The sequence below is a fragment of the Ptychodera flava genome, chromosome 1, assembly GCF_041260155.1.
Source record: "Ptychodera flava strain L36383 chromosome 1, AS_Pfla_20210202, whole genome shotgun sequence".
Classification (NCBI taxonomy): domain Eukaryota; kingdom Metazoa; phylum Hemichordata; class Enteropneusta; family Ptychoderidae; genus Ptychodera; species Ptychodera flava.
This window is the reverse complement of record NC_091928.1, coordinates 54,377,834-54,405,098: the sequence shown is the minus strand read 5'-3', so window position 1 is coordinate 54,405,098 and position 27,265 is coordinate 54,377,834. Positions and strand designations below refer to the sequence as shown.

Here is a 27,265-nt window from a genome sequence, read left to right as displayed (position 1 = left end):
GTGCAGATATATGTGTCATGAATTCTTTAAAAAATAAGTAAACAACAGAATCAAACCAAGAGGTTAGTTTTGCTGTTGGGCCGGGTGTGCACGGGGACGACTTTGCAGTGAGGCCGGCCGGGATCTCTCTTGTGTTCGAACTTCTAACATGCCTGGGGCGCCATTAATGTTGTGCTCGCATCTAGCCGGTTATTGTACTACGGTAGTCCTTATGAGGATTAGATACCCGTTACGTTTGATATTATTTGGAAATACTTTTAAATTTACTAAGTAAGACTTTTATACTGTATTCAAGATATAATTTGTTCCTTTCTATGCATTTTCAATTACGGCAACGATATGCGAAGTTGATGGGCTGTACATGTATTGCCTATCCTGTACATACGGCGTCGCCCGCCGGCCGTACACCAAACTTCGTTTGAGTAGACAGAGCAGAAGCAGTCCCGCCATTTATTTTCAACGACATTTTCATAATACTGCATAATGGAAGAAACGACTAGTTCAATGATTACGATGGTGAAATATTGAATTTTTATTTATATATGTTTTTCTCTCTCAATTCATTCAGCAAACTTGATCTCCGTACCGTCGGTCACAACGTGCAATATGCCTTGCATGAAGCTTACAATCGACTGCCTCCATCCATCGTTACTTTAGCTGTTCAAGACGTTTGTTTGCACGGCTCATTATAGTCGGAAAATCTGTAAACACCTACATATTTATATCTTTCCAGTATTTCGCCGAACTTTTGCGCGTCTTTGGCTGAGTCTCCAGTTTCGATTGACCAGACCTTTTCGAAGAGCATAGGTTTCTATGGACGCCACAGTAAAACAAAACTTGCGTCACAGTCCCTCTATCTATAGAGGGACTGTGCTTGGGTAGATTGACGGTGGTGTCATTACGTTTCGTCTTGTGTGTCAAGAAAGCCTGACTTCTGGTCCGGACAAGAAGTCATTTTTCACTCCTTTTACTGTTCATTGTACACGTTTTGTGAGGCGGGCTGGGCATGCGAACCATGCGATTCAGTGTCTATTAGATTCATTTCCGGGTCACATCTTACAAGCTTTGATAAAGACCCCTAGCGTAATGGTCAGCCACCTTAAGAATCCGTGAGTGAATTTGACGGGTCTCTTTTTGAGTGACCGGATTATGATAGAAAAAAATATCAAGTCTGCTGAGGTGCCTAGCGGAATGTAGGCAAGTAGTCAAAGGATTCGGTGAGTTGGTTCAGCAATCGCTGACCACTTGAAGGATTCGGTCAGTGGGTTCAGAAATCGCTAACCACTTGAATGTAAGTGAGTGGGTTCAGAAATCGCTAACCACTTGAAGGATTCAGTGAGTGGGTTCAGAAAACGCTGACCACATGAAGAATTCAGTGAGTGGGTTCAGAAAACGCTGACCACATGAAGAATTCAGTGAGTGGGTTCAGAAATCGCTGACCACATGAAGAATTCAGCGAGTGGGTTCAGAAATCGCTAACCACTTGAATGTAAGTGAGTGGGTTCAGAAAACGCTGACCACATGAAGAATTCAGTGAGTGGGTTCAGAAATCGCTGACCACATGAAGAATTCAGCGAGTGGGTTCAGAAATCGCTAACCACTTGAATGTAAGTGAGTGGGTTCAGAAATCGCTGACCACGTGAAGGATGCAGTAAGTGGGTTCAGAAATCGCTAACCACTTGAATAATTCAGTGAGTGGGTTCAGAAATCGGCAAGCCGAATGTGGATGACTAGTGGAAAAATTCGGTCAGTGGTGTAAGAAAACGGATGTTAATTTTGGCATGCATTACGCGCCATAGATGTCATATAAACCGGATTTCGGTAGGGTAACGTAGGCTATAGGGGATGTAGCCACCGCGCGATGGGAAGTTGCGTGTCACGGGCTTTTGTGTACGGAGTGCGCATGTCATGTGGCAGATCGTCCATGTAGACGACAGGAACACGAAGTGTCTGTGACCGGCTACCAAAAACTATTTCACCAAAACTCTACCATGCTACATACAAAGGGGGAATTAAGTTTAGTCACAATAGTTGGTCGATATCGACTGCCGACCTGCAGTGACGAGCACAGTGACCTGGGAGAACATGTGATTTCCAACGCGTTTTGTGTTGTCCCTGGGGAAAGCAAGCATTAATTTATTAATTTATTTACGCAAGCTTGTTGATCTGCAGCAATCTAGTAACATTAATCATCAGAAAGACTGTCACATCGCGGGGTCAATCAAGCAAGTTTCATCGCTGTTTTGAGCTATTTACCCTTCAGGACATTCGTCGACTTCAGGGAGGTTGTCTTCTGTTCCCTAAATCACGGCTCATTTCTGACACAATTTAAATGTTTGTCTACATCTACCGATAAATCCGATGTTGAAAACATTTCCCGTTCACGCTATGGCTAAAATAAACTTTAAAATTCGTTTCGTTCCCGATGCTATTTCACAATGTTTATCGGTAAAGATAAAATCCGATGTCCAAAACTATTCGTTATTACAACCGAAAAACTAAGTTAAATTGGGTCCGTATCTGACACCATTCATATTGTTTGCAGTTAATCTGAAGTTCAAATTTGATATCGTTCCGACGTTTATTTTAAGGCTAGAAAACTTAAAATCGGGTCCGTTTATAAAACTATTTTACATAGTTTGTCGATACAGATAAAATTTGGAAGTTCAAATTTCATACTGTTCCTATGTTTTTACGACAGAAATAAAAAATATCAATCGGGCGCGTTGTAGGTCATCAATAAAGTCCTACATCATACATTGTACTTTCAGATCATCTCGTAACTGTTCTGTGTGGAGTGACTGACCGTGAACAGTAATTTAAGTAGGTCACTAGAGTTTAAAGATAACGTAATGCGGATGTAGGAGAAAACGTACTAACATCCAGCGATTATTAGGAAATTACCCCTTCGGCCCCCAGCTATGGATGTTGAAAACTTTTCCCGTTCTTACATTTTAATAGCTCAAAACAAGTTACAATTCGGTTCATTCCTGACACTATTTATGATTGTCGGTACAGATAAAATCCCAGGGTTCCGATTTTCAAAACTGTTCCTGTTCAGACGTTTCAAGGACGATCGTGTTAAAATGAAAATTGGATCCGTTACTGACAGAAATGTCATTGCCGTACAATGACCCTACAGTAGTAAAATCCGATGTTCAAACTGTTCACGTTCCGATGTTAGTACAACCGAAAACCGTGGTTAAATTGGGTCCGTATCTGACACCATTCACATTGTAGGTAATCTGAAGTTCAAATTTGATATCGTTCCGACACTTCTTTTACGGCCGAAAAACTTAAAATCGGGTCCGTTCATAAAACTATTTTACATAGTTTGTCGATAGAGATACAATTTGAAGTTCACATTTCTTACTGTGCCTATGTTTTTACAGCCAGAAAACATAAAATCCGGCGCGTTTGTAGGTTGATAAAATTCTACTTTCAAACATCTCGGCACTGTTCTATGTGCAGTGACTGACCCTGATATGAGTACGTCAATAGAGAGTTGAAAGGTCATGCGATGCGGACGTCGGAGGAAACGTAACGATGTATAGCCCTCAGCTATCATGGATTATGGGCATGCGGCAAAACACTGAATTTACGTTGGGTGCGTTACCAGTTTAGCCCAGGCAAACAAAGACGACACACGGGGAATGTTAACAATCTTATCGACGATATTTCCGATGTGCGTTGGTTGTCTACACATGGTTAGAAACCTTGGTCAATCTACGTAACTAGCCCTGCGTACGATGCTGTGTGTTCCACTACAGCTAATCGCCCCGCTCACCACAGCCTTGCAAAGACCCATACGTAGGGTCGGTGACTTCAAATCCATTTTGGGACGACGTAAAAAGCCAAATTACTGCCGAAATTCAGCGTTCTTGGGCCCAAGTCGTATCCCTGCCTACCTCAGCTACTCGATCGCTTCCAAAAATGCCAGTCTTTTATTCACTTCTCGTAAATAACCGTCGATGTCGGCAACTCTCTCGCTAGCCCTGAGTACGATGCTGTGTGGTAGGAACACACAGCATCGTACGCAGGGCTATCTACGTAACGTGACGATGAGGTTGGAAACAGGGCCCATGAAAATAATCGGTTGTTTCCAGTGTTGCGTTTTCTTGACTTGCCTCGTTTCCTCCATCATTATGATGAGAGGCTTTTTGTAAGGAAAGGGGGTCTAAAGAGTGAATTTCTCGGCAATTTATATCACGCAATATACCGTTTCAGAAACAAATAACCTCACACACAGCCTATACTGTCTACATGCTACAGTCGGCGTCATGGAACGAAAATCTGTTACCCGTCCAATAGAACTAAACGAGGTTGATTTTCTTGAAAAGTCTGAAGTTTATTTGAAAAAATATTCAATGTTACTATTGTTAGAAATACAATAAAACATGACAATGAACATTGCATGGCATGCACTATAGACAAAACAAAATAATTAGTCTATGTTACGTAGGCCTGTATGAAAAGTTCCTATTTTTTAGTCCTGCGTACGATGCTGTGTGTTCCGCTACAGCTAATCGCCCCGCTCACCGAGGGGTGAGTGGGGCGATTAGCTGTAGCGGAACACACAGCATCGTACGCAGGGCTAGTATTTTTTAAGTTCTACATCGGCCAATCAAGACACTTTGCAATACAACAACGGCACTGGCGTTTCAAACCTGCGCTATTCAACACACGGCCATACCGTCATTTGATCGGGGACGTGCAAGGTGGTTCTGAGAAATTCTCGTCTACGATGATGAACCGTAGGTGGCGCTCACACTTACTGTTCACAAGCAACGCACTGTGTTGAAGTACACGCAATGTCGTGTTTGCTCGAAGTACACGTTCATTGTTCGCGTGAAGATTATAACCCACCCGCGGTACATAATGTCCGATAACGATGTTTACCTGAATTAATTACGATAAAATACCGTCGAAATACTGCGTGAAGTGGTCAACTTACATCTGTCCGGTACAAGTTCCTAGATTCTCAGTATATATTATATATATATATATATATATATATATATATATATATATATATATATATATATATATATAATATATATATATATATTATATAAATATAAGATATAACATGCGATATGGGATGTGGCAAATGTTGAAAGTCCGATTGTTGATTATGTGTGGGCTATTGGAACTGTTCGAGGTATTTCATAACACTAGTGTGTGTATAAACACGGTCCTCCTGTTCTGTCTATCAGAGGAACGGTGGCATCAAAATCGCAGTTGAAATTCCCACTGTTGTATCTCTTAGATGATTATGAAGTGTCATGTTATTTCTGAATCTACTTCTAAAGGCAGGAGGAATATACCATATACGTATTGTTCTTTGACATAGCTAAATAACTTAGTACTATTGTTGAAAATTGAATCAATTTTTTTTAAATTTTTTATTAACGACATCAATGCACATATCACAATTAATGGACTTTAAAAATTGTAGCCTTTATTTTGTGCTTCGACGTGCTTCAGTAGCACATGTATCAGTAAAGCTTTGTTCTCAGTCTCTGGTTACCACAGAGGGGTGTGAAGTATCCATATTGTCAATTTTTGGTCTCCATTGAAATATTTATCAATCAAATACGTTTTCTGTTGGACAAATTTGATACTAGGGTGTAGCCTCAAACAACTGATCCAAGTTCGTTTCCAAGTTCAGCATTTTATCACTTTCTACAGGTGTTATATTTTAAGTAGATTACAACCCCGTCGCAGCTAACCCGTTGTGAAATGTAATGGTCCATATTCTTGTCCACATTTACAGGTGGAACCCAACTGCAAGGGTTTACTTCAACGAGAAGAAAAACATCAGCAACAAGTCATGATTTAACACTCTTTCAAGGAACTCAAATCTTCGTGACTGTTGTTACAAGTAATATGACAGGATTTGAATCTGTTATGTATTCCGATCCTATTGTGGTTGACTTAACTGCTCCAACTTTGTGTTGTGCAAAGGTAATACTTTCCTATCGACGTTCACCTTTGTGTTTACCCACTGAAAGTTTATGAGTGACAGCATCATTTGGTCTGCTGAAAGTAAATTGTACATAAATTATGTGTATTTTATCACTTCTAATATATATCCCGGATGTTGGCAACATCCATTATATTTGTGATTGCAATAACGACTGCAATGTTCTTTGAGCTGGCGATGTAAGTAGGTCAGGTGAAAATTCATGCAAAATTCTGTTAAAGTGACAATAAGCTGTATCGTTTGGCTATTTTTCTGTCAGAACTTTCGTTTTGTGGTTTCCCTACTACACTTTCTGTATTGAATCCCCAAATTATAATTTAAAGCCAATTACTTAGTATATCAACACAACATATATGAGTATCATCTACATTGTTATTGTTGAAAATTGTATTCAAGTCCGGACTAGAATTAATTTGTAAACAATAAACAATAATCACTACACACATACAAGCTGTGTTGACAAAAAGAATACTCGACATTTCAGCATGACAAACGGATTAGGGTCAGACACGGTAGTTGATATACAGAAGCAGAATTTCCAGTGTGCGAAATTAGCGTCGGTCCGACGGTCCGAGACCGACAGATTTCTCGTCGGGCCGAAACTTTTTAGCAACATATCGGTCCTTATGACCGACTGAAATTTGGAATAAATAATGAAAATTTCTCCGTCAAGACCTGTAACAGATGCAGATGATGACTGACTCTGAATCATGTGATTCAGACTTGAATGTCATGCATCTATCAATGTTTCCCACCATGGGAGTGGGAATGCGTGGCAACAGGGGATATTGATCTCACTCTGTGTCCTGGTAGTGGGGAATTCAATCTCTATGGTACGCCAGACCGGGGGGTGGGGGGGTTGGGGGTTGGGTTGACAATGTCGCAACATAGTAATTTTTGTCTCGCGACTTTTTACATTTACGAAGAGTATAATCCCTCATAGCACGGTGCAGCTGATTACAATCAGATCAGTATGAATTATGTCCGTGCATGCAGATTCTAGCAATGGAATGAATTGATGTTGGTGCAAGAATGCGATACAATATTATAATAATACTTGTCCAATGAGTGTAACCCTGGTAATGTTAGCATTACTGATCGTGGTTTTCAGCAGAATCGAGTGTCTGTCAAACTTTTCAGAGTCATTTTAATAACTTTACGCTTTCAAAGGGCGATGAGACCCAACAATCGCTCAGGCAAAACTTTTCGATCAAAAAATATGCATTCATTTCCGCGAGTGGCGACGTGTGCCATTCATGTTGTCTGCAATTTCTATAATCGAGAAAAAGTTATGATACTTGTTCTTTTAATTAAAAGTATAACTTCATCTGTTTCTTCATGAATGCAACAGAGGCCACATTTAAGCATATTTATTTTTGAAAAATTTTGAAAGTAATCCATACGTCATATCAAAATACATACCAGGTATTTTCTCCCTTATGTTTTACATAACAATAAAAAAGAACAATGTTTGCATAAAAATTATTCATACACTCCCCTTACTCATGACTGTTTTCAGGGTACTAAGCTATTCACTCACTCTTCTACCACTCGCGTTGGCTAATTTCAGAAGTGATTTTCACATGCCCAGGAGTAGTGTACAATAACACACAGCAATTTAGAGAACGCCATCCCAATAGAAAGTCATGAGAGACAAACTTTCTCGCTTTCATCAGCCACAGGTAGCCAGTGCATGAGCCTGTATTCGCCGGCCACTGGGTGTTTGACATAATTTTATAGTCCTAGAGTGGGGGATTTGAGAGGGCTAGAAAAAAATTTCAAATTCTCCTCGGCCTGTCAGTCCCATAGTCCCCCCTCCGTGGTGGAAAACATTGATAAATGTGTGCGAATGACAGTGAGGAAGATGAGGGCTGTGATCTTTTTTAGATTCCAGATTCATTCACTTACACTATTCTGCAATGTATGTGAACAATAGTCCTTTTCAGAGAATGCTTACTGACTATATTGATAAAAGGACATGAAAAATTAAATATTACAACATTCGAAAGCATAATATTGGAGGAGAAAATGACTTTTAATTGTCGTTAACAACTTCATGTATTGAGGACCGGCAGTTTTCTGTAATGACCTGAAGCTTTGGCTTGGTGCAGGTCCTTATGACCTGAAGCTATTATCTCTTAATTTCGCACACTGAGCAGAATACTGAAAAACTTGCCACAAGTTACAACTTATGTCCCTTTAAAGTGACAATAGATGTCGACCTTTCATAATCTCTTCTATAACTTTCTTATACTATTCCGTGAAGTACGTTTAAAGATAGTATTAGCGGTGCAAACACAATTCTATCTGTCATGATAATTCTGTTTACAAATAAATTCTAGAGTCCAGTCGTCAACAATACTTACATACAGATAGCCTTGACAAATTCAATGCCGGGCATTCGACATGACTTGACGAGTAGTGCAAGCAACATATCTTTCACAGAAAAAACACTTGAAATACGTTATAGTGCACAGCCACTTAAGCCTTGGTTATGAAAATTCAAGCATGTAGGGATGCCTGGGTGCCATGTTGTTTGTCTCTCACAGGCCCCTTCCTTGGCTACGCAGGTATGCGCCCTCAATGGTCTTTCTAACAAGCCACGCTCTCCGGAGCCAGCGGAACTTGGATCAACACTGATATCCCTTGTTACTGTTGTTATCTCGTAGGGCACATGTCTGTCTGTTAGCATGGTACAATGGCAGGCAAAATGGAAAAATATGGGTTGAGTTGCTCTGACCGATCAAAAATTCAAAAAAGTCGAAAAAAAGTTTTATTTTGCAGTTATAAAAGTAAACGATGTATGACAAACCTTGTACTGTGTCAGTATTGAATATGAAAGGAACTTATCTCATTCTCAATGTGGATACTGAAAAATATCATCATTTGAATATATTGATGAACCTTATGGGGTGACATAGAATGTACCAAGTATAATTGCTGCAGTGCAACTTTACTCTATTTTCATCCAAAGAGTATCACTAATACTGCTCTAGAGTTGTTTAACAGAATCACTAAATTCCTGTTTTACAAAGCAGACGATACCACCGCTTTACACTTCAACCCTCTGACATTCTACTACCTTATGAGCTGCTAACGAGTTATTTTGTCAGGGCTATAAGTCCCTACGTTGGTGATCGGCCGAACGAATCAATTAAGGGGATTAGGGAGGGCAATTAACAGATATGGACTGTTTTCTTTGAAATACTATACAGAGATAGCTAGGGTAAAGTAATAGGCACACACTAGACACAGGTAAGGCTTGTATAATGAAAAAAGTTAACTTGAATACTAGTATATGACATTTATTGATCATGTTCATAACTTCTAGACGAATATTGTTCGCGATGCCCTGTCTTTTAAGTATGCATTGCATATCTAAAGTAATAATCACTCTTTGGGGACGAGTTCTTCAGAAAAGTGCACAAGTAAAATTTTTGAAACCTAAGTCAAAACAAATCAGACAAATGGAGTCTTTTTGTCTGTTTGTTTGGTATATATGTTATCGATGACTCAAAATTGACGTAGACGATGTTTACTTTTAAGACACATGTGCCCTATAAACGAGGGACAAGGCAATGGTGGTATTCACTGTGTAGGAGGACACTGAAGAGGTAACACACAAGTTCATCCTTACAAGTTATCATCATAAGTATCTCTGCAATCCAAGCGATGCACTTACAATCAAAAAATGATAAGACCTGAGGAGGATTTTTTAGGATTTCCATGCGTCACTGGCGAAAATCTAGGCCTGAAATGGCTGTTGGCTTTCTGAAACTCGCTGTCAATCAAACACAGTGTAAACTTGACGGTCAATCAGTCGCGTGTATATCTAGTCCTCGTCGTGTTGTCATTGCACATTGCAAACAACACGTGAATCGCCTTATATGGCAACTGTCCAAATGGCAGATAAAAGGATGATTATACAAATGATTTTGCAACTTGCCATTGCCTAAAAACACCAATAAAATACCTGACCCCTTTCAAAGGAGAACAAAAGACAGAAACACCTCAATCTTCTTAACACCATAGTTAATCTCGATCCGGGCCTTTTCGACCCGGGGTTTAAGTCAGCTATCACGAATCTTAATGCATGATTAATTTGTTTCGTCATGACTGAAATCTATTGTGATACCTTGCTGACCAACCGTAAACCCAGGATCATCAGAGCAACATACAGGCAAATCAATATCAAATCATTATGAAGGCGCGACTTGACACAGTGTTTACATATTGGTCATTTACTTTCTACTATCGAAATTTGACGTCCAATTTCTTTTATACGTAAACAATCTATAGGGCCTATATCGGGTCTAACATCGACACTAGACGATACTAGAATGACTTGCCTTGTGTCGCGGCACGCCGGATCTGCAAATTGCCGGCAGTATACCTCAGCAATTATTTTGGACTTTAATAATTGATACTAGATCATACCAGAATAACTTGCCTCGCGTCTCAACACGCCGATATTTGTCGGCGATTTTTGGACATCGATACTAGAATGACTTGTTACTAATTATAAGAGCAAAATTCTTCAGACAATGCGACTGTGAGTCAGCACAACTTTATCTAGACTTGCTTCAAGTCAATGGGCATATGATAATCAAAACAGAGCAAATTGAAGGTACAAGACTGTCGCATTAGTGGTAGGCTATTACGTAGATTGTTAGGTGAACGCGGTGACACACGGACATGCGACGGTCAGCCAGTTCCTGTTGCCGAGAAAAACCACAGGCGACGGGGCCAGTCTAGTCTTAATCGGAATCTGTGTAGAGCGTTACGCGTACGGAATGCGTAGCCACTCTACGTTGCGTTCTCGCTACGGATGCGATCTTAACCTCAGCAGATCAATAGGTCTAGGCGCCGATACAACTTTCCCTGCATATAATTTCCAGTACATTTTCTTCACCCCAGGACTGCTCGTGTAATGCGTTCTCATTCCTGACACTTGCATCAAGTATTTTGTAAATTTTTATTTAATTCTTTTCTGTGTTCTGTAGTGAGTAGTGCGTTTTTTAAAGAAATTTTAATAATAAGTTCTTATCATTTCGGACTTAAACAGAAATTGTTACTAAGACTGTAGTACCGTAGGAAGGGGGCGTACATCAGTTTATTTTTATCGAAGGCCCTAAAAGGGGAGAAAAGGGGGTCCCGACAGGGGAATTTCCGCTGTATTGAATAGAATCGGTTAATGCTTAATAACTCACGTATTTTATACGTACTGTGGTCCCGGTCGATCGTGACTAGTCTTTGGACTCATACATATGTAACAGTTCCAGGTCCAGGTCGGGATCTTTGGACATTCCGGTTTTATTTCAATAGCGTCTCTTATCTGCCACCCGAGCTCAGCACTTCGGCTGTTGCCGAGAGAATAAAGCTGTTCGCGTCGCTGTCGACCAGCACTTCTTTTACACCGGCCAACTTAAGACGGATCACTCCCTGTGAAACTCTGATGGTTACAAAGCACGATAAGTCTGTCAACGGAGACTGCCCAGAGTCAAGGATCACCGTCCTTCAACAGGCTTTCATTTCTAATTCTATCGATGAGAGGACGCTTGGGTTTGATAATTCTACTCATCGATCACAAGTATGCACAACGAAAAGCGGGCAACTAGATTCTCATCCGGAGCGTTGATTCTGGTGATAGTTCTTATTGTCTACCTTATCATTTATCCTCTGATCATCGCAATAGTCAGTGTTTACTTTCAAAGCGAATTGGACAAACTGAAATTTTATCACATGCAGCTAAAAACTGCCCTCAGTAAAGTTGATGCTAGAGAGCCATCAAGGAGAGATAGATGTATATGCAACACTGGAAACGCAGAAGGCCAAGGTCACGTTGCCGGTAATAACATTGACGATACGATGACTGGTAGCTTGCTGAGTTGTTGCGCGGCAGACCAGGAAACACTGGAATTGGTAATAAACACATTTTATCGTTTGCAGGTTCCGCCTACTACTGCTAAGCCATGACAATTAACACGGGATCGTAAATCTCATTCGTTTTATAAACGTAAGATTGGGTAACTATTTAGAGTATTCACAACCTGAAGAGGAAGAAATGTGATAAAAATGTTCACACGCATGTTTTAACGTCTTCATGATGTAATTTGTTTCTTAATTCTTTTAAATTACCTCAGAGTTACCACCATTAAATTTATAAAATATTCATAATTAATCCAAAGAAAAACTGATATGGATTTAAACCATGCGAACTAGCTTGGCTTTCACACTGCAGTAGAAGTATATCTTATTCTCTGTGTAATAATTGTGTGACTTTACGTACATGAGTCGTAGCTCTATCAAGGGTCTATGGATAGTTTCCCTTCGTAAAACACTTAATAAGCAATGGATACGCTCTTTTCGTCCAATCAGCTCATTGAAGAAGTTTACGCAGAGGAAAGGAAACGAAATAGGCACAGGATATTGCGAGGTAAATTTGATTTTTAAATCAGTCTGAGGAATGTCTATCAATGAATACGGAAATGCCGACATAGTTATTTTTCAAGATGTTTTTGTTTGTTTTCGACAGCTTTATACTACAATGCATGTCGCGTCGACAAACAAGGACAGTTGACTTTAGACTTTTAAGTACTCATGAGTGGTTATGAACTCACAGTAGAGCTACAGTAACCGGGACTTTTGACAATTTTTTAGCATTTTGGTTCCTTGTATTGACTACCAGTTCTTTGTTCCTTGTCTCGATTGCTATACGTGATATTTCCTTTTTCCTTGTATCGACTAATATTTCTTCGTCGACTTCCTACAACATTTTGAAATGTCTAGGCTAATATTTACGTTGTCAACACTTCGTGCTAGTATGTAACGTTATTGTTATTGTTGACACTTGGATTCAAGTCATGACCTGAATTCCATTATCAACTCTACAAATCCGCACACACATATACAGTCAATATTGACCAGTTCACTACAGGGTATTTACAACATATTTTGGAAGTACGCCAAAAAACTGAGGGCGACATACAAAAAAAACACTCAAAAATTGTCAACAGTTACAATAACTGGACCTTTCAAAAATTTCTGGCTGTCGAGAATTAAATTATTGAGCAATATAAACTCACAAGAAAGAGAGAAACAAACAATCCAATGAATACAATTTTAATACCACCCTGAGTTTCAATGTTTGATTTGCTCGCATTCTTTGTTATACTTCACGCAATGATTTAAGGCACTTTTTAGTGACATAGTTTTCCCTCTACCGAAAATGTATATGCCAATCGTTGTTAGTCAGTAGGAAAATGAATATAAATTCTCTTAGAAAACAAACATGTCACTTGTCAACTTAATATTGTTATGCAAAAATTAAATTACAGAACGGCATCACTTAAGTCTTGGTCAGATTGAGAGATACGTGGAGTCTCTCTTGAAACGAAACAGAGCGCCGACACAAAAATCTTCAGATGTCGGCTGGCGTAGTGCAACCATCCCTTTTGCTACTCACGTGACCGGAACTACGGCATGTTTCAATTCTAGTGAGTAAATTGTTATTTTCCATTTACTTCTCACTTTGTTGTGACCAGTGATCCATTCTCCTGCATTTGTTTCTGTTTTGAACATCCTTCTTTTACTCCCAACGTCAGGATGACAGGTTTGTTTACCCGATCAACTTTACTACACGACCTAAATTTGTGTCTGATGTTACAGTTGACAATTTAGTTAAAATCTTTACTAGTGACGTCAACAATAACGAAGTATATTGTACAAAATGCCTTGTGTTTGCAATGTTGAAATTTTGTTTTTCAACAACACTAGGCAAGAATGAGAAAATCCCACCAATATGCAGATCCTGGTATTGTAAAACATATTGTTAATATTTAATTAAGAACGATTAGTCGGATTTAAACAGGTTGAACATCCGCTCTTGTCGGTTTGAAAACTGTACCGGGCTAATGATTGCTCGTGATCCTCTTATCTTAATGATTCTGCCGCGCAACGATAAGAATAGTAGAGAAGGTCCTTGTCGCGATTGTGGTATTCGTAGGTCCGTGTGGTGACAGGTGTTTATCCATTGTAAACCACGACTGCGATCGTTATAAAAGGTATCTCCGGTTTCGACCACTCGGCTCTGTTTATCTGTGATTAGCAATTGACAATTGGCTCGTTGACCTATTTCACGGATGATTATGACCCGACCTCTTTTTACAACCAGAGTGTAAAAGGATAGCCTCAACAACATTCATGAAATATGACCCGACTGATATAGTATATTGATTCAGTCACATCGAAAGAACACGCTTTTAAACTTGATTTTGCCTAGCATCCTTGTGAAGCCGAGGTTACCCTATAAGTACATGCCATAAATAGGTCAGAATTTTACGCGACGCCAAGCTCCTATTATAAACAGAGAGAGAGAGAGAGAGAGAGAGAGAGAGAGAGAGAGAGAGAGAGAGAGAGAGAGAGAGAGAGAGAGAGAGAGAGAGAGAGAGAGAGAGAGTGTGTGTGTGTGTGTGTTTGATTGTGTGGGGATGGAGAAAACTACTTGTGAGTAGCTAACAAAGTGATACCTATGATAAATTGTCTACCATGAAATCCATTTCATTTACAGGTGAACCAATCGATGGAATGTTAAAAGTCGGCAGGTGGAGTTCAATGAATGGATATTCTTTCAATGAAAACATCTCTATCGATGGATATCACATGGTTGTTCCCAAGGATGGAACCTATAATGTCTATTCACAGGTGCGTAATCCAAACTTTACGTCTTTGACGAAGGCACTAGACCCACAATTAGTACTCAAAAATACTTGGGATTTCTATTTATGGAGGCCTCTAAGAGGAACTATTATCAAAGGGGTTGGACTCCAACGATTGTTCAAGCGCGCAATATCTTACATTAATCCTTTGGGGTCTTTAATGTTGCTTCCGTAGAATTGTTACTCTTGAACAAGGACATTTGTTAAACGCCTTCAAGAATGTCATATTTTGACCGTATTTTTGTTTCACTCTTTTTAGTTTAAGGTTTTCAGTTTCATTACCATGCAATAGATTCCATGAAAATGGAATAACACTGTATTCATACCATTTCGTCGGCTTTATCTCTGGTTTAATTGCAGGCTGTCTTTGAATACCAAGGAACGGAAGATGACACAGATTTCTACGAATACCTCCATTACACAGTGTTAAGTAAGTCGAGTTTCCACGATACTGGGCAATTAATTTACATCTTCCTTTAATAAATTAACACATTCAGCTCTCTTAATTTTGTAGAATATCAGACTTCTCCGCGAGCAGTATAAATGAGATAAAAAGTATACTTTATGAATTCTAAAACATTCGACAATCTCCATATTTTTACTTTCAGACAGCACTATCTACTCGTTCAAAAACATTGACTTAATGAAAAGTGTGGATATCGGAGAGAACGTTGGGACTCGCGTCACCAGTTTCCATTCTGGACTGTTCAAACTTAAAGAGGGAGACAAGATCTACATGAAAGTGTATCTACCTAGCAGTGAAGTTTCTTTGGATTGCCTACAGGAATCAACTTTCATGGGAATGTATCTCGTCAGTCCTGAAATATACGTTTGAAAAGACGAAAATTTGAAAAGAAGAAGATGGCGTTTTGTATTAGCTCCATTATTTTACTCCAGTATAGCATCGGCTTATGTTTGCTCTCGAACAATCCTTTGTCGAATTGATAACCAAGTATGTTCATCTTTCATAAAGGCTTTTTGTACAAGAATCCAGGAATGTCCAATAAAGTTGTCCAACCAATTTTATATTACGGTGATTTTCCCTGTTTTACTCCCTCAAGTAGATTGAACTCGAAGCTGTTTGCCCAGAACTTTATTAGGCTGTCCTTCGCTAATTAAAAAAATAAAATAAATTACCAGCTTGCTGATTGGCTAAGAAAAAATATCCGCCCGTTCACCAAGAAACTTCATGTGAACGCTTTTTCTTGGCTGACCCCTGATAATTGCAGAGATCAACAGGTACACAGACAGAAGACATAGCAATTGATTGCAGTCCATTCGATAGAATATAAAAAATAAATTACAGAGCAAACAAAGAAAACACACCAAGAAATGATTGTTGAGAGGAGACGTTTCAAATTGACTATCAGGCATGCCTGTTCAAAGTTGTTGCAAAGTACATGTACAACAGAAGACATTGCACTGTTTCAAAAATTCACTAAGAATTTGTTCTTATCATTAGCGCCGTATATATTCTAATTCGTTGGTTCAGTCGAGGGCAAGAAACTACTGCATCCCCAATTTATCGATGATTTGATTGAGTCATTATTTATTTACATCTGAATACTTGTTTTACGGAAAAGTCTGATAGGTTCGCTGTTAGCATTATGGTCAGAGGCCGAAACTATGTTAAAGGTTACTTTCAATAAATGTTGGACCGTTAAAGCCCAGTTTATCTTGGAATAAGCCCATTCAGTAAGAAGCCCCCGACATGTGTTGGTTAAGAAATAAATATAAGTATGCAAACACCCCGTAGTCATGTACATGTCCTTACTACAGAAAGCGGTTTCCCATTTCTTTGTTACCGCAATGATTGAATTGAACAGAAGCTGTACGCTCAGATTGTGATTTAATCGTACTTTCTATATACACAGAAAGAGAACTTGATTAAAAGTGAAGGGTTTGAGTTGGCAACTGGTATATATACAAAGAGAAGACGTATGTAAGGATGTCGCCGGACAGAAACTAATGAAAGTTTGCATTAAAAATTCATTGTGAAAAACTGGACAATCCGAGTTTGCTAAGCGACTAGCATTTCAATATATAGTTAAAGTCTATGTCACAACGTTTCGTTTTATTTTTATCAGCGCAAAATCTCTATCAAGCTGCATATTAAAACTCTAGTCACTTAGCAAGCTCGGGTTGTCCACTTTTTTACAGTGACTTTTTAATGCCAACTTTAATAAGTTTATGTCGGGTGACATCCTTACAAAGAGATAAAACAATTGCATCGATTTAAACGATTAATGACATTGAAACCATAAAAGATTGTCTGTTATGGTTTCAACATCATTATTCGCTATGCATATACATGTATGTTGTTATAGTCAAAGTCAAGATTGCCGGTTAGTAACCAACCGTTATTTTTATTTGGCTAACTTGAAATCAATGAAATTGTTTTATCACATTGTTCAGAATATTCTTCGAAAGAGAATGTTCCACCAGTCCTACATTTTTTATAGAAACTCAAGACCTGCCCGTAACATGTAAAAGATATGAATAACAAATCAGAACAGGACAACGTTATTATCAGTGTTTTAGACTAGGTTTCACGTCTTACTATCAGTGTGATTGTAAAACATCTCATCTCGCCTCACTATCCTTTTTTCGACGACATTCCCAGATTATTCGTTCCGTGTATCAATGTTCGTGATAGCTCCAAGCCAGCCAAGTATACCAGTACACCAAGCATTTGGCTTGTCAAATCAGATAAGCTAGCTATGTTCGAGGTACATTATTACTATTAAAAACTGAGGTAGAGCCGGAGAGAACTCCAATTGTTTATTTGAAAAATGCCTCTAACAGATAAATAACTGCATCGACAAGTCTATTACACGTTGCGGGGAGTATACAATGACACTACATGATAATCGTGTACTTAGTCACCAATGTATAGCGCCGGAAAAACCTGAGACTGCATCGTGTGTCTAACGTAGCATCACAGAAATGTAATGATACGATAAACTGAGACTAATTAACAGAAATTGATATTTAAACACACGTATCCACACGCATCATACGAAGAATGATTTTTCTGTTGCCTGTTACATAGATGACGACTGCACAGCTGGTATAACCTGAGTATTTCAATCTGACAGGACAGTAATAGCGTTAATCGTCCAAGGCATGACATCATGGAATTACTCGACATTACTGGTCCATTGTTAGAAACAGCACGTGTTTAAAATTATGATTCCGACACATGTACTTCAGTAATTCTACGGAATTATTTGAAATGAAACAAACATTTAACGAAGGAAGGACGTATCGTGAAAGTTTCACCTTTCAATATTTCTCATGATATTCATTTATATGGTACTACTTTCTTCTTACGGACTATATCAGTGGAAGCTTTTCATCAAAACATCGACTTGCTAGGTGGGACGTTTTGTCTTACGAATACCCTGATACGCCCCCACACGGCCGAGTACTGGCCTCTGCTTTCTTGAGAGGGACAACATTTCCAGACACTAATTCATCAGCTCACTTTACACTTCGTAGGAGCATGAAACAGCTTTATCACGTATCTTTTACATGTTAATCTAAAGTTAAACAAGAATTTCGGCATTGTTGGAAAACTCCGCATGACAGTGAAATAGCTAATCTCCACAAAGTTTCCACCGACATTGAAAAACACATTGGGAGCTAAAACTGATTTCTTGCCAATCTCTCGAATCTGAAGCTCAAGCTAGGCAACTCAAAATCGGGTATTACTTTCTTGACCATCTATATTCGTGTGTAAGCAAAGCACTCTGCATGATAGTGAACTAAGTCATCTATACAAAGGATCCACGAATTTTGGAAAAGTTCAGATCGGGCACAAGAACAAACTTGTTAAACTCCCGTGCTGACTTAATGGAAAAATCTAGCGACATATTTATATAATGATTGCAATTTCAAAGGAAGACAAAAGACAGGACGAACGCCTCCTAATCTTCTTAACACCTCAGTTAATCCCGGGTCTTTTCGAGCCTGGGTTTAACAAACAATTTTATGTTTCTTGGATTCACACTCGGTCACTCACGGTCATTGACCTTACAATTACACCATAGTAAAAGAGAGTTAGGCATTCAAGGCTTAGATGGTTTTGGTCCTGATTAATTTCCGGAAAATGCCTGACACTTTCGTATCTATCTGAATGTAAAACTCTTAGTTTTTTGACTGGATTAAATCGTACCTGTGGAGGCTTTTCATCCAAAAATGATTGATCAATTATATGCTTGAATATGAGCTGAACCCGCTAAGCAAGTCGATAAATTTAAATTTTGAGAGAGAAAACGGGGGGAATTCAGCCATTTTGGGACTTTGTGTCCGCTCCGGCGGATGTTTTTTCTTTCTTTGGAGTACCCCAAACGCCCTCACACGGCCGAGTACTCGCTTCTGCTTCCTTGAGAGGGACACCATTTTCTGACACTAACTCCTCACCTCATTTTACATATCCGTAGGAGCATGGAGCGGCTTTTATCTTTCACATGTCAATCTCAAGTTAAACAAGAATTTCTGTATGTTGTAAACTCAAACTCAGGTACAACTTTCCTTGAGGACTATGGATAACCAAAGTACTCGCATGACAGTAAACTAACTTATCTCCACAAAATTTCCACTGCTATTGAATAATATTACAAAAACCTAAGTCCTAGTGTGAATCGTCGCTAAATACTTCTATAGAAGTAAATATTCACCTTACGTTCAGAAATATAAACTTTTCTATGTTTGCCAATTACAGTGTTAAATGTTATTGAATGAGAATAGTTAACGTTCCTCTTGATCAAAGAATTTACCTCACCGAAATGACGTTATATCAGCTGATTTACATATCTGACAGGCAATCATTGATGTCAAAATTGTTTGGTAACAATATAATAGTAATGACAATGATATAATTGTTCCCGGCGCCGGGGTAACTGTCTGTATATCAACAATTTCCTGGACACGTCACGGTTTTAAAGATTTTATAAGCAAAGCTCTGTCGCTTTTAATCACGCATTTTATGAAGGAATTTTGTACAGCTAATATTTATTTACCGACATTGTATCAACTTGAGGTTTCGTTGTGAGTAACGGGTACTTTTGCATCACAGTTCTGTCAAGTTCCGTCAGCACCAAAGTTTCATATCTAATTCGAAAAAACAATTTTCGTCCAATAAAGTTCTTTTTCCGTTATTAAAGTGAACACGATTCAATTGATTAGGGTGTGTTTGAGCTTTGGGAGTATTTCTTCATTACAGAGTCGTGACGTCATGGCGTGGGAATAGGGAGGAGTCAGAACAAGCAAAAATTTATCTTTTCCATCCTTCTTTGATATACTGTACTTTTGTGCAGATACCTATAGCGTAACTTTACAGCTTGTTGTTGTGTACAAAAGTGCTACAGGCATTTTTGTTATGTTCGTTCGTTTTGAATGAATATTCATGACAATGAACCCCATGATTGAGTAGAAAACCTGATTCATGATCGTAAACACTGTTGACTAATGCAAGCTACATCAATCAATATGTTGATAATATCAATAAATTTGAATTATGAACTAACTTAAAGCGTTAATATTTACACAATGGCAGAGTTGAAGATCTCTGATTAAATAGTTTGTTTTCGTATTTTGTTTTGGTGTAATTTACTAAATTTACTTCCTCGTAGTTTCCTTACTTGAACAAATTATGGTTTCTCATGTGTGGATGCATTTTCAATATCGATATCCTTTTTTGAAATAAATTTGGGTTCAAAGGGGAATTTTACTGTCGTGGGTGGAAGGGGTTACTGTTTGTTATTATTGAATCATAAAGCCAACAAGCCATCATCAACAAGAAACACAATCAAGATCTCGCATCTCCTCACGATTTGAAGTTCTAATACCCCCCCCCCCCCCGGAGGATATTAGATATTAGCAAAAAGTTCGTGGAACTGTTCTATTACGGGAGCGTTTCTTACAAATGACTGTTACGCGGTACTCGGCACTATAACTGTATAAGCTGGATTGAATTATTGGCTGGTTGCCAAAAGTACGCCAATATAGCTCGCGATACTCTTTGGCTCACGCAGTCTAGCTATATACCGTCCAGCGTTTCATTACTTTGCACCCCGTGAAACAAGGACGGTAGCGCACCTGAGTTGTCTGTAGTCAAGCATCTGCTCAACTATTTTTATTTCTATCGATGAGAGGACGCTTGGGTTTGATAATTCTGCCCATCGACCACAAGTATGCACAACGAAAAGAGGGCAACTAGATTCTCATCCGGAGCGTTAATTCTGGTGATAGTTCTTATCATCATCCTGCTTGTCTATCCCTTCATCATCGCAATAGTCAGTGTTTACTTTCAAAGCGAACTGGACAAACTGAAACCTTCTCTTGAGCATCTTAAGACTGAACTAAGCAAGGCGAAAACGAGGACAGACTGCATCTGTGACTCCGATTCTGAAAATGAAGGTGGCCAAGGTCATGTTCCTGATAATGACTTTGACGAAGCGACAGCGGGTCGAAATTTACTGAGTTGCTGCACCGCACATCAGGAAACGCTCAAAGCGGTAAATAAAAACTTTTTATCGTGACGTCAATAAGTACACTCCATTTTGTAGCGATAGTTCCGCCTCCCCCTCCTAACGGAGTGATGTCATACATAGCAACGGGCTGGGGTTTCCATATCGTTAACCGAGCTTTCTGTACTTGTAATTTGTTTCAAAAGTACATGCTGGGTTGACAACATTGAAGATACAATGTATTGCAGACACAGAAAAATACATAAATGCATTATTTTCTATATTCTACGCTTAGTAAAACCATCTTTCCCTTTTGCATCAACCTGAACACAAAATTGAAAAGTTGTCAAATTGAAACTTAGTTTACGAAACACATTTCATTCCCTGAAGACGCTCAGATGCGTTTTATCTCATATCGCCTCGACAATATATGTAAGTTTGCCTATACCAAGGCCATACACGTATTTCGTTGCTTTTATGCGGTAAAAAGCAAATTTGTCTTCACGAATCGACAGAGCAATATTTACAGTATTCTTTCGGTTTGCTGTCTGTGTGGGATCATTTCAAGCTCATGGAGAAATAAAGTTTTTACCGTCTTTTTTGTCAAAACTTTATTTCTCCATATAGTTAAAAAAGCGACAGCGGCCTTTTAAAATTTCAAATATCGGAATTCCTGCCAATTTTCTCTGTTATCAAAATTTGCGTAGCCCCCAATTTGTATTCTTAAATATTAGGGAGAATGGTTAAAAGTTTCCTTGGGGATATTAAAAGGTGAGCAAAAGTTTATATCTTTCAGTTTCCTGTCGCGTATTAGCTTAAAAGTTTAAACCTAATAAAAGACTAGATCGATCAGCTTTCTGAGCATTAAACCAGTTTTCTGCACTACTGTACTACATACAATAGTACTCTTCTTTTTCGTCCATTCAGCTTATTGAAGAAATTTTCAACGAAGAGAGAAAGCGAAATCGGGACAAAATACGAGGTAAGCTGGAATTTTTTATTTCAAGTTGACAAGTTACATTTAGTAGATGTATAATATACCAGGCAATTTAACAATCATTATTTTTTCCATACAATATAACTAAGTTTAAAACTTACTACTTTTCCGGGTTCATGTTTTAAAAGAGCATCTTTAATACCATTCACACTCATATTCTTGGCCAACAAAGGATACAAGGAAAACCCCCCTGATAAATCAGACACCTTTCCGGGTTGAAAAGTACACAAACAAGCCCACCGGACACTGTTTATTTCGCCAAAAATACAAAGGGGCAACCAGTTAAGATATACTGTTCCTAACATTCTTGGGATACTCGCATTGAAGAGATATCTGATATGCCGTTTGACTGGGTCCCATTTTCACTTAATTTTGTATACAGGGTCCTGTACTAGGGGAGCAACTTTGGTTCAAATTAATATAGATGTGGATCGGACTGGGGCTGATTAGGCGAAATTGATCAGGTTTTCGCATTATGTTCGTTGATTTTTCAGCTAGAAGAGATTCGAAATTAACGAAATAAAAAGCTGGTTCGTTTTTCTTCAAAGTTTAACTTAAAGACGTTGAACACCTTGTTCTAGAGGTATCACTATATAAGCTTAGTCTGGGAGGGGTGATAGTTTGTCAATAGCTAGTTTCCGTTTTGTAGAAATTGTATTGACTCTACAAATCTGAAAAAACTTGAATTTGTATCACAAATACCTTACAAAACGACTTCTTTTGCGATATTGTCTCATTGAATCAAAGGGAGAAATCACGTGACTCTGGGTCAAGTTGAGAGATTGGTGGAGTCTATCCTAAGACGAAACAGAACACAGATAACAGTATCTTCGGGATTTGGAAATGCCATTCCGGTTGCAACCCACGTGACTGGATCTTATGACTGCTTCGATTCAAGTAAGTTTGAACTTACGGTTTGTATTGTATTCAGTAAAATAAAGTTGGCAACAAACACTTGCCAAAAATCAAAATAAACACAAAATAAACACGGAAAAGTAATTACAAAAATGATAGTCGATTTCTTAGATACAAAGCAGTCTATATCTTAAAGATATTTGTTTCCAATGGCAACAGAATCAAACTAATATTCAGAAAGAAAATTTTCATCAAATTGTATTGTTTGCAATAATCCTGTAAAAACAAAGTGTCTGATTAAATTGTAGTAATCACTGTATGTTCTCAGTACTGAAGGGATGTTTTTCTAATAAAATAATGAAGACTTTTTTCAAATTATTGCGTCAAAATTTCTGGATTGATCGACCTGATTCTTCTTGGAAAGGAAAAAATTTCTCACTGTTACCTGAAGTGAAAGAAATGTTATAAGCCAGACGCGAGTATCTGAAGTGTAAAGCATTTTTGAACGTTTCAAGTCAACACAACTCAACTGGTGCCAGTTTTGGAAATCTCTATATAGTGTGTTAACACGACACATATTAGTTGTTTGCTTGGATAGGGAAACGAAAGATCTGCTTTTTGACTTTGAAAGTTGGATCAAAAATGAAAAAATGATTTTGCAAAACAGTTTCATCTCGCAAGTGAAAAATGTTTCGATGGTGTCACGATTAACGGACGATATACTATTTTAGGGCCTGAAAATATGCCGACTTGACAAAGAGTTAGGGAAATGTTTCGTGTAGATACCCACGTGTACATTTGCAAGAAAGCACTCGTAGCCACCGTCCATCGGAGATGGTCCGTCATCGGGTCATGAAACAGTCGTTGATAGTTATCTAAGAACTGACGGTTCTTATGAAATAGTAGTACAGGTCACATGATACAGAGATAACGCACACGATTCGATTCAGATATCGGTCTCTCATGCTGCAGTGCAGCTGCCACGGTGGCCGATTACATCGAAGTCAAACAAAGCAAGTTACCTGGAACAAATTGAGTCGAATACAGTACGCGGAAATAAGAGTTTAAATGAAAACATATTTTCTTTCTTTCAGTTTAGTAAAATCACCATGTAAGGTTTTCACGAGGTCTAGAGAATTGTAAACTATGAAAAAGCGTTACAAGTTATGAGCAACAAAGCTGTCATATCAATATAAATTCAATGGTCCAGTGCATTAGGGCCGTAACTTAAATTTATACGATTTTGGCGATGAGAGGGATAAAAGTATGAAACGTCAGCAATTTTTGACTTTCAGAAGTGAAGATTTTAAAATTGGTCAAAGGTCGACCTAATTTCTCGGTCAAAGTTAACTATGGACTGGAGCTGAAACTCCGTAGAATTCGATAAAACGAAACAGTTTTTATCTCTTCTGTCGTCCCTGTAAACGTTATCTTAGGCTATGAACAGAGAGAGAGAGAGAGAGAGAGAGAGAGAGAGAGAGAGAGAGAGAGAGAGAGAGAGAGAGAGATGATTCTGGTTCAGATACGACAGTATATGTCTATGAAAAAACTCATTACACCTTCCAAGTAGAAAAAATAAGGTATAGTCAGTTTATGTTTAAATTTAACATTTTTTCTTGCGTATTGTTTTGGTAATGTTTGGTTGAAATGTAAATATTAATGAAATGAACATTACACGTTGTAATCTTCCTTAAACTCTCGATGGACTGGAATTAACACAGCCAGTGACGAACACACAGTGGCTGGACGTTCAATAATGACACAAGCAATGGCCATACACGCTATAAATGATCCCGGGCGCGCTCACATGAGCATATGCATGACAAAAACCGCCGTTTTTCCTTTTGTCGTTGCAGATGAACCAATGGATGCAATGCTTAAAGTCGGCAGGTGGAGTTCTGAAAATGGGATCTCTTTCAGTGAAAACATTGATGGCGATGACTATCACATGATTGTTCCAAAGTCAGGAATCTACAATGTCTACTCACAGGTGCGTAAACAAGGTTGAAAAAACGGGGTTCAATAGCTAGGTGTTTCACATTTCAAAATTATCCCGTGTACTCGTGTGTGTTTCTGTTTGTTCGTCGTAACAGAAACACAGGGACGTTGGAGGTTTGACTCACTGACGAGCCATCAGGTCCCGGGCATGTCATTGTTCAACTCTTAAGCTCTAAAAAGCAAGTTTTCAAAATTCATCGGAATTATTAAATTACACCAATTATCTTTAGTCTCTATGAATGTGATTTTGACTGTCCCGTGAGAGAAGACATCGTAAAGGGACGTTTGAAGGAGTGAAATATCTTTTCGATGCACTCTCTTCAAACTGTAATGTTTGCAAATGATGCAATTGCGTAACATATTCATTCACTTCATTTGATAAATTCTTGTCTGGTTGTATTACAGGTGGGTTTCCAAGTCCCAGGAAACGAAGATGACACAGATTTGAAGGAATATCTCCATTACACGGTGTTAAGTATGTCAACTTCTGTTCGACTGTCCTTTGATCACGCATAATGTCGGGGGCTCCTTTAGGCTGATTTTCTTCCTGTTGACGTATATCAAAAATAGGTTGTATCCAAAACGGAATTTCAAAAGTGTGGCTTTTCAAAGAAAAATTCTTTATTGAAATGAAATGCAAATTATAATATCAGGCCGACAATTAATATTTATTTATTTATCTAGCTATCTATTATTTATGTATTTCATTGTCGTTTATTTAAGCAATTATTCGAATGTTCAATCGAAATGTCGCCTCGACCTCGTTCTGCATATAAAGAACAAACAAACAAACAAATCGACAAAATACAAAAAATACATCGTGGTACACGTAATACAAAATCCATCCATGCATTTCTAGATGAGTATAGAAACACAACATTTTGGGAAATGATTGAATCAAACAAAGGGCCGCCTTCCATTTAATTTCGTGATATTCTTTTCACAGTCAGCACAGACTATTCATCTAAAAATATTAACCTGATGAAAAGTGTTCGTATCCATGATGGCACCTACGGGTCTCTGAGTAGTTTCCACTCCGGACTGTTCAAACTTAAAGAGGGAGACAAGATCTACATGAAAGTGTATCTACCGAGCAGTGAGGCTCAGTTAGACTGCCGACAGGAATCGACCTTCATGGGAATGTATCTTATCAGTGATGAACGGCGTGTGTGAGAATCAGGTTGGGTTTCGGTTTAGGCCTAACGCTGGCCAAGTCACCGTATCATAAACACAATTTAGGATTACAGTAACAATGGATGAGTTCGCTAAAGTCTACTTCAATAAATCAAAATGTGGAAAGTAATCATAAAGAATGACGTCACTGTTGTGGAAGAATACCCTTTTTAAGATAGCAAGATTCATAGTGTATCCCCAAACTAACCTGGTCGGCAGAGACCCATACAAGACTGTATTTACCAGTCTAATACTTTTTAAAAATTGTAAAATCTTCTATTTTCTTATATTTATACAGAGAAAAAAACTATTTTCTATATTGATGCAAAATAATCTTATTTTGATATGAAATTACAAAAGTTTGGTAGTTGCACAATGGTGTCAGTCAATAAAGGAAAATGATTATGTTGTCATTAGTGTATGTTTTATACATTTATCACACACACACACACACACACACACACACACACACACACATATATCTATCTATCTATCTATCTATATATATATATATATAAATATATATATATATATATATATATATATATATATATAGATAGATAGATATATTGGCCTAGGCACATAGACAGACAGACAGATAGATATGTAGATAGATAGATAGATAGATAGATAGATAGATAGATAGATAGATAGATAGATAGATAGATAGATAGATAGATAGATAGATAGATAGATAGATAGATAGATAGATAGATAGATACAAGTATACATACATACATACATACACACATACATACATACATACATACATACATACATATATACATACATACATACATACATACATACATACATACATACATACAATACATACATACATACATACATACATACACACACACATACATACATACATACATACATGCATACATACATACATACATACATACATACATACATATATGTTGTTACATGTCTCGAATTATTGCTATAAATTCATGCATAATACACAGACAATGAAATAAAAAGGGGAAGAAATCTGATGTATGCGAAGGCAACGCAAAATCAAAGGGGCAACTTTGTTATTTACTTTGGCCACCCATTG

At 38.2% G+C, this 27,265-nt stretch overlaps 2 protein-coding genes across 2 annotated transcripts; both read left to right on the top strand.

The window, feature by feature from the left end:
• The first annotated feature begins 11,229 nt into the window (after nucleotides 1–11,229).
• LOC139143388 (uncharacterized) lies at nucleotides 11,230–15,728 on the top strand. The gene is made up of 6 exons (XM_070713708.1): nucleotides 11,230–11,908; nucleotides 12,365–12,422; nucleotides 13,324–13,482; nucleotides 14,556–14,689; nucleotides 15,064–15,133; nucleotides 15,312–15,728. Exons 1-6 carry the CDS (start codon nucleotides 11,579–11,581, stop codon nucleotides 15,536–15,538), a joined length of 978 nt encoding a protein of 325 aa, XP_070569809.1. The 5' UTR covers nucleotides 11,230–11,578; the 3' UTR covers nucleotides 15,539–15,728.
• Nucleotides 15,729–20,900: 5,172 nt separating this feature from the next.
• On the top strand, nucleotides 20,901–26,381 carry LOC139145781 (tumor necrosis factor ligand superfamily member 10-like). The gene is made up of 6 exons (XM_070717089.1): nucleotides 20,901–21,224; nucleotides 22,104–22,158; nucleotides 22,921–23,070; nucleotides 24,885–25,018; nucleotides 25,432–25,501; nucleotides 25,973–26,381. The coding sequence occupies exons 1-6, from the start codon at nucleotides 20,901–20,903 to the stop codon at nucleotides 26,197–26,199; spliced, it is 960 nt and encodes a 319-aa protein (XP_070573190.1). The 3' UTR covers nucleotides 26,200–26,381.
• The last annotated feature ends 884 nt before the right edge of the window (nucleotides 26,382–27,265 follow it).